The following is a 13,294-nucleotide window of genomic DNA, read 5'->3' as shown; positions in this document are numbered from 1 at the left end:
TCTTTATTAAGGTGAAGTTTACCTTGGATTAAGATTTGGCAAACATAAGCAAATAACAAGGGAAACAAATCTAATACATTTTTATTATAAAACTGACAATGACACAATGTTAATCTTGCAAATTTATATGTAGCACCTGAGTAAAATAAAATAAAATGCTTTTTATCCTGTTTTCTTTAAGCATAACAAAATTGACATGGTATAACATTCATCATCATAGAAGGTCAATAATCAATATAAGGCCAAATAACATTAAGCCGTAGATTGTCATCCTCTCCTCTCCCTAAAAATTTACAAAAATTCAAAAAAATTAGGGCGAGAATTTCAAAATCAAGATTTTTTCGTGTCAGTTTCTAGTATTGATGTACTTTAACACACAAATCTTTCATTTCTTGGTGACTAAAATGATGTTTCTCTTTGAAACTGAAGCGGCTGCAGATTTAAAACATGTCTATACTTCAAATGGCTAAAATTACATTAGCAAATATCAGGTCAAAAGTAAAAAATAAAATTCTCCCACCTGCCCCATTTTTTTTGTGAAGGTTGAATGAAAATCTACCGTGTAAGTTTACTTGGTCTAACAAAGGTTGTACCTGTAAATGAAAATAGTATTTTGGGTACATCATGCTGAATATGTGTATAATGTTGTAAAAAGATATTGCATTACAAAGACAAGACATTTTCAGATTTTAGTTACGGCATGAACACTGCCATAGATAAAAATAAGGAATTTATGAACCCCATAAATCATCGGTACCACGAATATTACATAAACATAAAGGATTAATTTTCACATATAACAACCGTATATTGCCATTTTGTCCTCCATACTAATCACATCAGTATTGCAACAATTATAGGCACCATCCTCTGTGTTATTTGTATCCATAATTATAAGCTGGAGGTGGGTAGGCTGGATTCTGAGAGGCATAAGAAGGTGGAGGGAGGTTGGGTGTATATTGGAAAGGCTGTGGTGGAGGATAGACTTGAGCTGTTCCATTCTGGTGTATTGCATTTGTTGTAGCTGAAAAGATATAACAGAAATGAGGAAAAGAATACTTTTAAATTATAAAATGAAAACAAAGTTTAGTTACAAAAACTGTTTTTTTTTTTTATGTGTTTCAATTCATTAGGACCATTCTGCATGTTTTTACTCTCTAGATTTGTCAATTATCCCTTTATACTATTAATATATTAAGCATCGTTTTTCATATCATAATGAGCCTTGCTACACACATGAACCATCATAAGGTTTTAAATGTATTGTAATATTTTGTTCTAACAGAAAGAGCAAGACAGAACTATGGTATTGCTCATGGCAAGTTCATGTTAAAATTGACATATCTTCAGTATTATGAGTGTATCTTAAAGAAAAGAATATGATGTTGACTTACAGGTATAAACGGCTACGTTTCGTTTGGGTTGTGTAGGTTTTATAACAAATGGTTTTCGTGGTTTTGCATTCTTCATTTTACAGCATATTACAATAACTATAATGATAATGGCTGCTCCTATTATAGATCCTACCACCGCCCCAGCAATTATACCAGGCCTGGAATGAAAGGGAAAATATGTACATTGTGAAAAAATAACCAGTAGACAAAATTGTATTGTTAATAAAAACTCTGGTAGAACCATAAAATTTTATTCCTTACACCCAAAAGACTGTCAGGTTATTTGTCATATATTGAGCATTTCCTTAGAAAAAAAAACTTAATTGCAACCAAGGACCAAGGACGATCTGGTTAAGTATGTACCACCATAAGCGAAAAATAATGCTGTTATGTTATTTCTTGTGCAAACTAAGAAATATGACAGGCAACACGAAGCGGTGCTACATCAGACCAAGTATCACTGATATTTCTAATTAGTTCTTCTAAGACTTACGATCCTGTACTTCTGTATCTGTAGTAAGAGTTGTAGTAATAATACGAGTAGGAGTAATAGCTGTAGTAATAATAATATCTGCTATAGTACCGAGAGTATCGAGCACATTCTATCAGGTCACCTGGAAAAATTATCAAATTGTTAATGGATGAAAAATAGAAGCTGAACTATATGAAAGTAATTATTTAATTATGTCTCTGCGAATGAAGTTTGTTGTCTTTATGTGTCCTCGGACTTCAGTACTTTTAAATTGAATTGCCAAATTCAGTATTGGAAATGTGCAAATTTTAAGGTATTATAATTTCTTATTTTACTTCATGATAAAAGCAGTGCTGGGGTGGAGGTATTTTTAGGGACAGTTCCAGCATTAAAATTCCAGAGAAAGCGTATGCTCCTACTTAAAAGGTTTACACTCCTGCCACACTCAGTGTTAAACCCCACCCCTGTATTCGGGTAAGAACAGTACCCACAGCTTGTCGAATTTGTAATAATGAGTTGCCTTTTTTACATATCCTGAGCAGAGCATATAAGTTAGCGGAGAGATGGAAAGTAAATCCGGCAACGGTTATTGGTCTGCAGTAGAGATTGATGAAACGGTAGTCCTATTTTGAATAATTAGTTACAAGTCATTCAACTGTTCGTCTTGTATAACACTGAGTAACGGAAATTTTAATCTACAAGTTGGGTTTTTCCCCATCTATTTTATGTCCATATAAGCCCGAAATCAGATCGACTCGCAAACCCATTGCAAGGTATCCATTTATAGGCTTTCATTTTTTGTCTCATATGCTCATTTGCCAAATAAAGAAATTACCAGACCTGGTAGTTTTCCAATAAACCATCTAAGTTTAGGTAATTGCTTACTGGTGTATGCGTGGCCTATATGCATGAAGTGTTAACAATTACACTTGATTACATAGACATATTTGTGCAAAGAACAGTAGTAATAGACACTTGTCACAGTGGTTAAAACTATATACTGGAGATAAAAAATAATTAAATGAAGGAGGAGAGAACAGCATGTGAAAGCCAGGGGCAGATCCAGGATTTTAGATCAGGGCGCAGTTAAAATTTCGCAGAGCGGAGCAAGGTTAATTTTTTTAAATATTCTTCTAAGGTGCACGTGGGTGCAACGTAGATATTTTTGTGGTAAAATTAGCGAGCGATCAAAGTTTCAACCTAAAACCGCCTAAATTTACCCCTGACAACCAATGCTTAGCAAATTTTAGGGGGGCGCACGCCCGCCACGCCCCCACCTGAATTCGCCCCTGAAAGCTGTTCTCTGAAGATGTATATTGAGGTAAATGGGCAACTGCAATAGGTAGTAGGTTTCACTGAGTGATAGTGTATGATGAGAGAGTGATGTTTTCTGGTTTTTGAGTCTGATGGAATAAGAACTGTGCTGAATGGAATAGTAACAAGCTGATGTGTGATCTTATACATCGTTATAACGCGACTACGCACCCTGCGTTCTTATAGTTTTGGCCAGTTTAGTGTGTTTAGCATGCAGAGAGATACACTACTAGTGTTGTGGTAGATATTACAGGCGTACCTAGCAGCCCCCCTCTGAACCACATCTACTTATAGTCTTGAGTATGATGACCCAAACTGAGGAGGAATACTCAAGTTTGGGGCGTACAAGGGCTTGGTTAATTGATATTTCATTCAATTCTACACCGAAGTTGCGGAAATTTGGGTAGCACTGTAGAACTTTAAATTATATCTACTAAGAGGGTATTAATTACACTTACCTTTAATAATGTTCACTAGAACCGTAAATAATATCTTCCACAAGCTGTCCATTTACAAAAAACATAGAATGTAAAAACAAAAACAATATTCTACCGGCCTTAGTTACCTGTTTGTTATTGTCACGTGATGAAAAAGGTAAAATGGATTTATATCGTCAATATCGACTTTTTAATACAAACATAAATCATCTTATGAAATGAATCTGATTACATTATCTTATTGAAACTTGTATTTCTGACCTTCACACATGAACGTAGGACTTAAATTTCTTTCATATAATAACCAAAGCCGTAGCCAGGGGGGGTTCTTAGGGTTTTAATACCCCCCCCCTTAAAAGAATAACCACTATTTAAGCCAAAGTTTTGCTTGATTTGTCTTGATGCGAGGTACAGGACTCGATCCGCGAGTCTAAAGAACCCCGCTCCACAAAGTCCTGTCTAGGGCCTGATAACTACTGGTAAATATGCAGAATATCACAAATGACTCGAGATATGCAACCATATGGACTTGATATAACATTCAAATATTCCGAATGTAGTTAGTACAAAATTAATATGAATATTGTCGGGTTGTTTTAACGGAATTAATTACTAGTAGTCCATGTGATGCTACTAAAATTATTCGGCTATTAGATTTTTCAAAATGACAGTCTAAGGACACCAAACGAAATACTACTGGTACAGATATAAAACACACAAGGCTTGATCTGTCATCAATGTGCAACTTGGGGAGGAGAAATCGTATTCTAAAACATCATCTTCAACTTTATTCAATTGAACACACATACGGTTATAAAGAACCAATATAATATAAATGATCATAACTACCTGATTTCAATGTTTTGTTTTTCATACTATCTTTTTATTATTTTCATTGTTTTGTGTTTATTTTTGTCGTTCTAAGAAATATTTGTTATAAGACTATGCTTACAAATCCAAAACTATTACTCCACGTGCATCTTACTGTATTGATTTCCTAAAAGAATTAAATCTCCGAGAAATATCTGACGCATAACATAACCGTGTGTTGTCTATTTCTCTCTTGCAACGGAATAACATAACAATCTTTGAAAAGGATGTCATTATATAAAACAATACGAAGATTTTCATATGTATATTTTGTACACGTGAAAGTTTAACAAGTTCGACGCCTGTTCACAATAACTAACGGGCGTTGTATTATCTAAAACCGTAGTTAAATGCGGGAGGTGGATAGGCGGGATCTTGTGAAGTATAGGATGGTCCTGGTATATTCGGATAATATTTGAATGGCTCATGTGGTTGCTGAGGTATTTTTGGAGGATCTGTCGATGAAACTGTATCTGAAATAAAAGAATGTTGATTTAAAAAAATGATCCAAAATCATCGAAATGTACATGTGTGAAATCTACAAAAATCAACGATAAAGTGCATGCAAAAATTATCTATTACAATTATGTATTGCACTTAACGCGACTAATACCCCCCCCCAGCATGTTGAACCCTGTTCATTTGGGGTCCAATGTGGACATACGATATATATTGGACACAATGTATTGGTGGATAGACTACGCACGTTTGACATACAATTTGCTGCCATTTCTAAAATAGCCAACACAATAACAGAAAATGACTAATTACTGACAATATGCACATCTCCATAATATGATAATCTAACACTCCATCGAGTTTCATTACAATCCTGCTAGTCGTTCAGGAGGAGTTGTGGACAACGCATGAGACCAAGTTATGCTGAAAAACGCTTAAGTCCAACAGCTGTCATTTGTACAATTTTTGTTCAGACATAATTATATTCCTTACAGTATATGCACATCACAATGTGGTTAAATTACATCCCATAAAGTTTCATAACAATGCTGCAAGCTGCTTAGAAAATAACTTGGACAGACGGACGGACGGACAGACAGACGGACAGGGTTAAACCAATATATACCGCAGACTTCGTTTGCGGGGGCTATAATAATATGAGAATCATTATTTGCTTTAGTACGTCATTTTTGGCGATAATTTCATGAAGTTTAAAGGAGTTATAGCATACATTCCCAGAAACAATTCCTCTTACTTGTTTTGACTGTGACTGTAGTTTTTGTCTTTGCAGGGGTGGGCTTAATGACAACCTTCTTGTTAGCTTTGGCATGGTACATTTTACAACATATAACTGTTACAACGACAATTATTATGACAGCCAGGATACAGCCAACAACCACTCCAGCTATCCATCCAGACCTAAATAGCATAAAACTAAAAAATCAGTAGAGTTCATCAATGGTGTCTATATGCAGTGTTTCTTGCTAACCAGAGAACACTCCTTTTACGATGTAGCTGACAACTATATTGAACATATTATATATAGTCTGTGCGTGCGTGTTTTTATTAGGTTTCTGTAAATCATTTATGATACATTTTTTCGTTGTTTTTACTGACAGCACGGAAATTGAATCTCAGTATTCTTCTACATCCTTTGTACGTGTGTTTTATGAAGACGTTTGCGCTATGTGACAATATTTGATAAACAATATCACTTATACAACTAAGGTTAAATATAAAATCTAGAAATGTCTTACCCTCCCGAGGTGGAATATCCATAGTAAGAGTTATAGTAATAATAGCTGTAGTAATAATAATAGTAATAATTGTAGTATGACGAGTAATAATAATTATAGTAACTAGTGTATCTGTAGTAGTAACTGTAGTAAGAACGGTAGTATCTGGTGTAATAGGCACATTCACTGAGATCAACTGAAATAAAATCAGTGTCATTTTAAGTACATTTATTTCCATAAAGTATGCTGTTAAAGAACATACATCTTACTAGTATTATTTGTTTTACAATAAAGACACTATCGACGTTAAGATTAACAAAACACGTACCTTTTTTTCTGTTTTTTTTCTGGCTTGTTTCGTTTCTAGAGACTGTCTCTTTGTAATGATGTTTAAGACCAGTTGTTTTATTAAAGAAATTTAATGCAGTCTTAGGTTACGGAGTGGAATAGAAAATGATCTATCACCGAGGCAAATTTCATGTATAGAATTCGGTAATAAGTTTGATTTTTATAAAATGAGCTATTTTGATCAACATCAACTGATACATATTGGAGAATTTTTCATTTTTCTTAATTAAATCATCATTGAATTTTGCAATAATATTAACATTAAAATTTCTTTTAATGTGAAATAGTATTTTGCCTTAAGTTCCATTTTGTCACTTATGTTCCCAATTACACATTTTTGGTCAAGAAAAGTCTTAAGTCAAAGCTCTCAATTATCAGATTATACTGTTCTGAGTTGAAAGTGACAGATTGTAGCATGTGAGTTTGATAAGCTCTATCATGGGTCTATTCAGTCATTGTATATTATACGTCGATGGAACATTGTCTCGGTCCTAGTGAACATTGTCTTGCTTCTAGTGAACACTGTCTAGGGCCTAGTGAACATTGTCATGGTTATTGTGAACATTGTCTAGGTCCTAGTGAACATTGTCTTGTTTCTAGTGAACACTGTTTTGGTTCTTGTGAACATTGTCTAGGTCCCAGTGAACATTGTCTTGGTTCTATTGAACATTGTCTTGGTTCTAGTGAACATTGATTTGGTTCTAGTGAACACTGTCTAAGTCCTAGTGAACATTGATTTGGTTCTAGTGAACATTGATTTGGCTCTAGTGAACACTGTCTAAGTCCTAGTGAACATTGATTTGGTTCTAGTGAACATTGATTTGGCTCTAGTGAACACTGTCTAAGTCCTAGTGAACATTGATTTGGTTCTAGTGAACATTGATTTGGTTCTAGTGAACACTGTCTATGTCCTAGTGAACATTGATTTGGCTCTAGTGAACACTGTCTAAGTCCTAGTGAACATTGATTTGGTTCTAGTGAACATTGATTTGGCTCTAGTGAACACTGTCTAAGTCCTAGTGAACATTGATTTGGTTCTAGTGAACACTGTCTAAGTCCTAGTGAACATTGATTTGGTTCTAGTGAACACTGTCTAAGTCCTAGTGAACATTGATTTGGTTCTAGTGAACATTGATTTGGCTCTAGTGAACACTGTCTAAGTCCTAGTGAACATTGATTTGGTTCTAGTGAACATTGATTTGGCTCTAGTGAACACTGTCTAAGTCCTAGTGAACATTGATTTGGTTCTAGTGAACATTGATTTGGTTCTAGTGAACACTGTCTAAGTCCTAGTGAACATTGATTTGGTTCTAGTGAACACTGTCTAAGTCCTAGTGAACATTGATTTGGTTCTAGTGAACACTGTCTAAGTCCTAGTGAACATTGATTTGGTTCTAGTGAACACTGTCTATACTCGGCGTCACATAAATAACATACTGTTAAAATTTGAATAAAAATATTTTCTTCGACTTTATTGACACCAACCGTCGTTTAAATTGTCTTAAATGACTTGCTCATTCGTTTAGCCAAACAGCTTCTCAAAAACAAGTCGCTTATTAGCTTAAATCATGCGTAACAAATCCTTACGGGAAAATCCCATACTAATATCCGCCATGTTGGTTTTTACGGGACGATTTGTTTACAAACGAAGTGCGTAAGTTCCCGTCGAACTCCGGTGACAATCGTCTGCTTGATCAACTTCTCGGTATTATACGTTGTTCGCGTAAAATAAATCCGAGATATCCGAAATAACGCCGAATTGCATTCTGGGTTCTTCGGTTTTTGGACAAACCATTTAAACGTAAACAACATCTCCTAGCAACCCGATCACTGTAAACATGGCCGACTTTTTACAATGTAAATATTGCCACCTAGAATTAAAATCTGACCGGAATTTAACGATTCAATGTTTAGGGAGAAGCCGTTTGGCTAAACGAATGAGCAAGTCATTTAAGACAATTTAAACGACGGTAGGTGTCAATAAAGTCGTAGAAAATATTTTTATTCAAATTTTAACAGTATGTTATTTATGTGACGCCGACTATAAGTCCTAGTGAACATTGTAGTCGTATTATTGTTTTCTATATTCTATAGTACACTCCACTGGTACGTGTCAATAAGTGCAACATATTTTTTCCATTGCTTAAACTTCAATATTCTTGTAAATTGCTTGTTTAAGGTTTAAGAATGAAGAAGTCTTACCTTGTAGAATAAACCCTAGGACGGCGATAAACAACTGCTGTATTGCATCCATTATTCGCTTTTCACAAAGTATTTGCGTTTATATTTTGACCGATTGTAGAATTAAATGTTTTTGCCCAGAACAATGGAATACGCAGACCATGGTTACCCAATATTTATACATCATGTGATTTAAATAAGTATTGGATAACTACGGTGCACGGAAGCAAAATCTAGTGACTGGTTCTTTAACGAATTACACGAACCGTTAATTTGTTTTAATTACGAAATTTGACATATTTTGGACGCATTAGGTTCAGGGTACTGACTCTGTGGACTTTTGACCTATAGATCGTTCTTGTACTCGTTTTTATTGCACCCGTTGATCTTAAATAATGTGTAGGAGGTACATTATGTGTGTCTTTAAAAAGAAAGTTTGTGTTGTAATTCATTGTGATCATCGTAGTTTTCCATGCGGTATTAACTTTATCAGTATAAGTCAATAAGAAATTATGAAACGACAATGCATTTCAGGGTCGAATCAGGACACTTTGAAAAAGAAGGGTGCCAGCCGGGTTTCTTCAGAAAAAAAGGTGTGCTATGACATTATTTACCTTTTTTTGTCAATTTTTCATATGAAAATTACAAATTTTCTAATAAAAAAAGGTGTGGTGCCAACCCCCCGCACCCCTCTGAATCCGCAATTGCATTTAGTCAATAATAAAGAAAATGTTAATACATGAATATAAGTACACCCCTCCTTTTCAAAGTGTCTGGATCCGCCCCCGGAGAGAGAGCGAGGTGCAAAAATGTGTACTATTTTTAAATTAATCATACGAAGAAAAAAACTGCAAAATTAAAAAAGCAAACGTTTGAATGCAATTAAACTTACTGTTTTTAAAATTTACAGAAACAGTAAATAAGCAAGGAGTCATTTTCTTTTAACGTCATTTATATATTGGTTTATGAAGGTATCCTGAAATATTATTGTCTATAGATACAAAGGATGCAGTCGCTTGAAATAGAATAAAAGTTTTCAGAGGTGACTCGAAAGTTTGATCAGTAACTGATCTTACTTGGCTAAAAAGTGATAGCATTATATGTCCTTGAATTGCAAGATCTTTGCTGTGTACAAATTTGGAATAACAAAGAACTTTCGAAAACTTGTTGAAGAGCTTCCGCCTTTTAAAATTGACTGTCTGTGTTCTGTGTCTAGGGTTGTAACATTAGTATTTACAACAGAAATTAATACATTGTCATGACAAAATAAACACACCCAATTAGACAGTACCACTTATTTGTGAGACTGAGGTATAACGCTAGAGCTGAAGAAAACATCCTTGCTAATGCAGCTCGCAGATTGTACTATCCAAAAAATCCCCAGAAATTCTTTTGATTATTTCCATGTCTAATAAAATTACATAAATATGAAAAAAACAAATTGCAGGGGATACAACTATTATCAGATTGTTATATACTTCTGGTATAACTTTTATTTCGACCTTTTATTTTCAGAACTTATACATCTTACAAATATGCGTTGAAAAATACATTAACGTGTAAAATGCGATAGTAATGCTTATGTGATATGTGGTCAGGAGATAAACAATACACATACATCTATATATTTCTAAGAATTACGAACTTTCTCTGGTGATAAGCATTTTACAAGATTGTTTGATTCTCTAATATTATATACAGATAATAACTGTATCAGTAAAGGTGTACTCATCTTTTATAGAATTACCCAAAACTTCAGAGTTCATTTCAGCAGTTAACCTCCGAACGCCATGCAAGCATTGAAATAGAGTGCCTATAGTTGCATATAACTAACTTGTCATGAAGATTATTGTATTTTTCAATAAGTCATATGATAGGTTTTAGTTTTTCATACTAGAAACTCGGAAGTAATACAGACACAGACTGATATTTCTGCATGCACAAAGCAAACGTATCCAGGAAAAAGAATATTTGAATCATAGAACTAAGTTTACGTCTCAGTTGTTGTACCCATAAGAGAACGCTGGCGGTGGATACGCAGGATTCTGCGAGGCGTAAGCTGGTGGAGGTAAGTTAGGAGAGTAGTTGAAGTTGTTGTGTGGTGGTGGTATCGTCTGCTTGGCTGGTAGAACGGCTGGAATGATAAGAAGAGTTATAAGACAAAATTCAGTGCTCTAATTTGATTAACTTCATAAACTTTATTTTAAAACTGTGAAACTATGCCCTGTACAAATATAAGCATACAAATGTGAACATGTAGTAGTTGATTTTATGTTTAAACACATGGTCGGATATTTGAATTGCTATCTTAAGTCTTAGGATGCACCCTTTTTGCTTTTATATATATTTTTTTGTTTTGTTTATTTTTGTAAACAATAAGGTATTTACCAATACTTACTCGGTTGTGTCTTTACAATGCTGACAGTTGTTTTCTTTGGCGTCGTTGTCAGAACTAGAGGTTGTCTTGGTCTATTTTTTATCCTATGTCGTATAATGACTATAATCGTTATAATGATTACCAAACCAACGATGCTACCAACAACGGCACCAGCAATTATTCCCGCTCTGAAATTTAAAAATAAGAATAGACGTATAAGCAGTTTTCAGACTTTTAAGAAATACAGCGTAAAATGTGGATTCCACTCGTCGTGTAAATGACTTTGAAGTTTTGAACTTTAGAATCTATGGACTTTGTTTAAAAATGACTGTGAAACAAGTGTAGCCATTATCTTCTAAAGATTATCATTTTGGATACAGCAGTAGAGTCGTTTGAGGAATTAAGTAGCAGTCTTTATAAAAATCAGACAGGAGGTGATTCAAGCATGTCAAAAACCCACCGAATTTAGTTTTATTTCTGGTTCAAAAATAGTCACTGGTCAAATGACTAGTCTTAGTTTTTTTTCATTTGGGTGTTGCGCTTTTGAGATAAAATTATATAGATTGTACATGAAATTGGCACTTTGCAAGAGTTATCGTTCATGATTTTGTTTGACTTGGTTAATTTCACGATTTTCTCATATGTACAGATCTGGATAGTTTTACATAGACGATTGTGGTTTTGTAAAAATATAGCATATGTAGGCCCAAAAATCATTGTTTGTTTGGTGCATTTTTCTACACCATGAATCACTTTACTATTGGCGGTGTCTGAATTTTATATGGACTGGTACTTAAATTCATTGACATTTGTCTAGTAATATGATGATGTTGATGGCCTGCCAAAATGATTTGACTCTTATTTGGATTTTTAAGTACAGGTATCGCTTACATGGTATATATGTAGCTTTATCGCCACGTGAGCTTTGCTATGATTCTTACAAAAGGAATTTTGGAAAAAAATATGTACTTACGATCCCGAGCTTGAGTATCCATAATAAGAGTTGTAGTAGTAATAGTTATAGTAATAGTAACTATAGTAACTGTAATATCGGGAGTAATATCTGGAGTATGATGAATAGGACCTATAGGATCTGTAATAACGGGCTGCCTCTACCACACAGGCTGAAAACATGAATGGTAATTGTTTATTAACCTTGGTTGACAGCTACCTTGGGCATCGGATAATGTTCGTCCGCCAAGCCCCTTTTCCTTGACAATTATTATTTTCTGGTTCTGTATTTTTTTTTTTATAAATCGCACTTTTTATGAACAACCAGTTTCATTCAGTTTGATATAAGTTTCTCTAATTGATTTTCTTCTGTTTTATTTAAATCTCGCTGATGTCACCGTGTCATAGAATTAACCAACTGAATTGTAATGCACATCCATCTTCAATCCTATCGTCTATAAACAAGGGGAGGTAGTGTAGGGCATCCACGCGTTCGAAACAAAAAATGGCTATATTTACAGTGAAACAACGTTCTGAATTTTCTGCGCCTGTCCCTGTATGTCTACACTAGTAGAAATAGCAAATTAAATTAATGGTAACTAGAGCACTGACTTTTAATTATAATTCTTTGATGCTGTAACTGATTCACTGGATTCTTTAGTAAAGCTTTCATTTACAATCATTTTCACGAAAGGTTCTCCTATGTAGGATTTTGTAGCTTTATATGAAGTATTGCAACACCTTCATGTTTACCAAGTAAAACTGTTTATAAAGCTGATATAATATCTTGAATTTACAAAAACAACATAAAAAAAACCCTAGCCAAATACCAAAGGTAAATAAGTTGAAGAACTACATCATTTTACTACTATGTATGATATTACATAGTAGCTCAACTGCACGGAAAGGTTTTTTTAATACAGATCACGATTTGTTTTAGAATGTTATAATGTATTGATTATACATGTACATGTATGTGGTTATAGTTTTCAGGTAGCTAGGCAACGTTAAAACGAAATAATCAAAATTCAAAATTCTATTTAACCTACCACACAAAAGTGTTTTAATCAGCAAATACACTGCTTTAACTGAACTGTCCATAATGTATCCTTCAGAATTTGTAAAATAACATGTTGTAACCAAAACTAGCAGTTTAAACAAAAACACACTAAATATTACAAGACTGCTAAACAATATGATTTAATCCGTATTTTAAATAGCCAATGTTCTCGGTGTATATAAATATTAAATGGACT

At 34.1% G+C, this 13,294-nt stretch overlaps 2 protein-coding genes across 2 annotated transcripts; both read right to left on the bottom strand.

The window, feature by feature from the left end:
• Positions 1–65: 65 nt before the first annotated feature.
• Positions 66–9,310, bottom strand: LOC148627627 (uncharacterized). The gene is made up of 8 exons (XM_088579626.1): positions 8,732–9,310; positions 6,203–6,377; positions 5,701–5,864; positions 4,819–4,960; positions 3,639–3,682; positions 1,888–2,008; positions 1,395–1,552; positions 66–1,024 (listed from the first exon to the last, which is right to left on the bottom strand). Exons 1-8 carry the CDS (start codon positions 8,781–8,783, stop codon positions 876–878), a joined length of 1,005 nt encoding a protein of 334 aa, XP_088435752.1. The 5' UTR covers positions 8,784–9,310; the 3' UTR covers positions 66–875.
• An 890-nt stretch (positions 9,311–10,200) lies between these two features.
• LOC148627626 (uncharacterized) lies at positions 10,201–13,280 on the bottom strand. Its single transcript, XM_088576214.1, has 4 exons — positions 13,088–13,280; positions 12,061–12,211; positions 11,109–11,275; positions 10,201–10,844 (listed from the first exon to the last, which is right to left on the bottom strand). Exons 1-4 carry the CDS (start codon positions 13,137–13,139, stop codon positions 10,708–10,710), a joined length of 507 nt encoding a protein of 168 aa, XP_088432340.1. The 5' UTR covers positions 13,140–13,280; the 3' UTR covers positions 10,201–10,707.
• Positions 13,281–13,294: the final 14 nt, after the last annotated feature.

Source organism: Perna viridis, chromosome 1 (genome assembly GCF_037379345.1).
Source record: "Perna viridis isolate PV_CMFRI_1.1 ecotype Kerala chromosome 1, ASM3737934v1, whole genome shotgun sequence".
Classification (NCBI taxonomy): Eukaryota; Metazoa; Mollusca; class Bivalvia; order Mytilida; family Mytilidae; genus Perna; species Perna viridis.
This window is presented reverse-complemented; position numbering and strand designations above follow the sequence as displayed.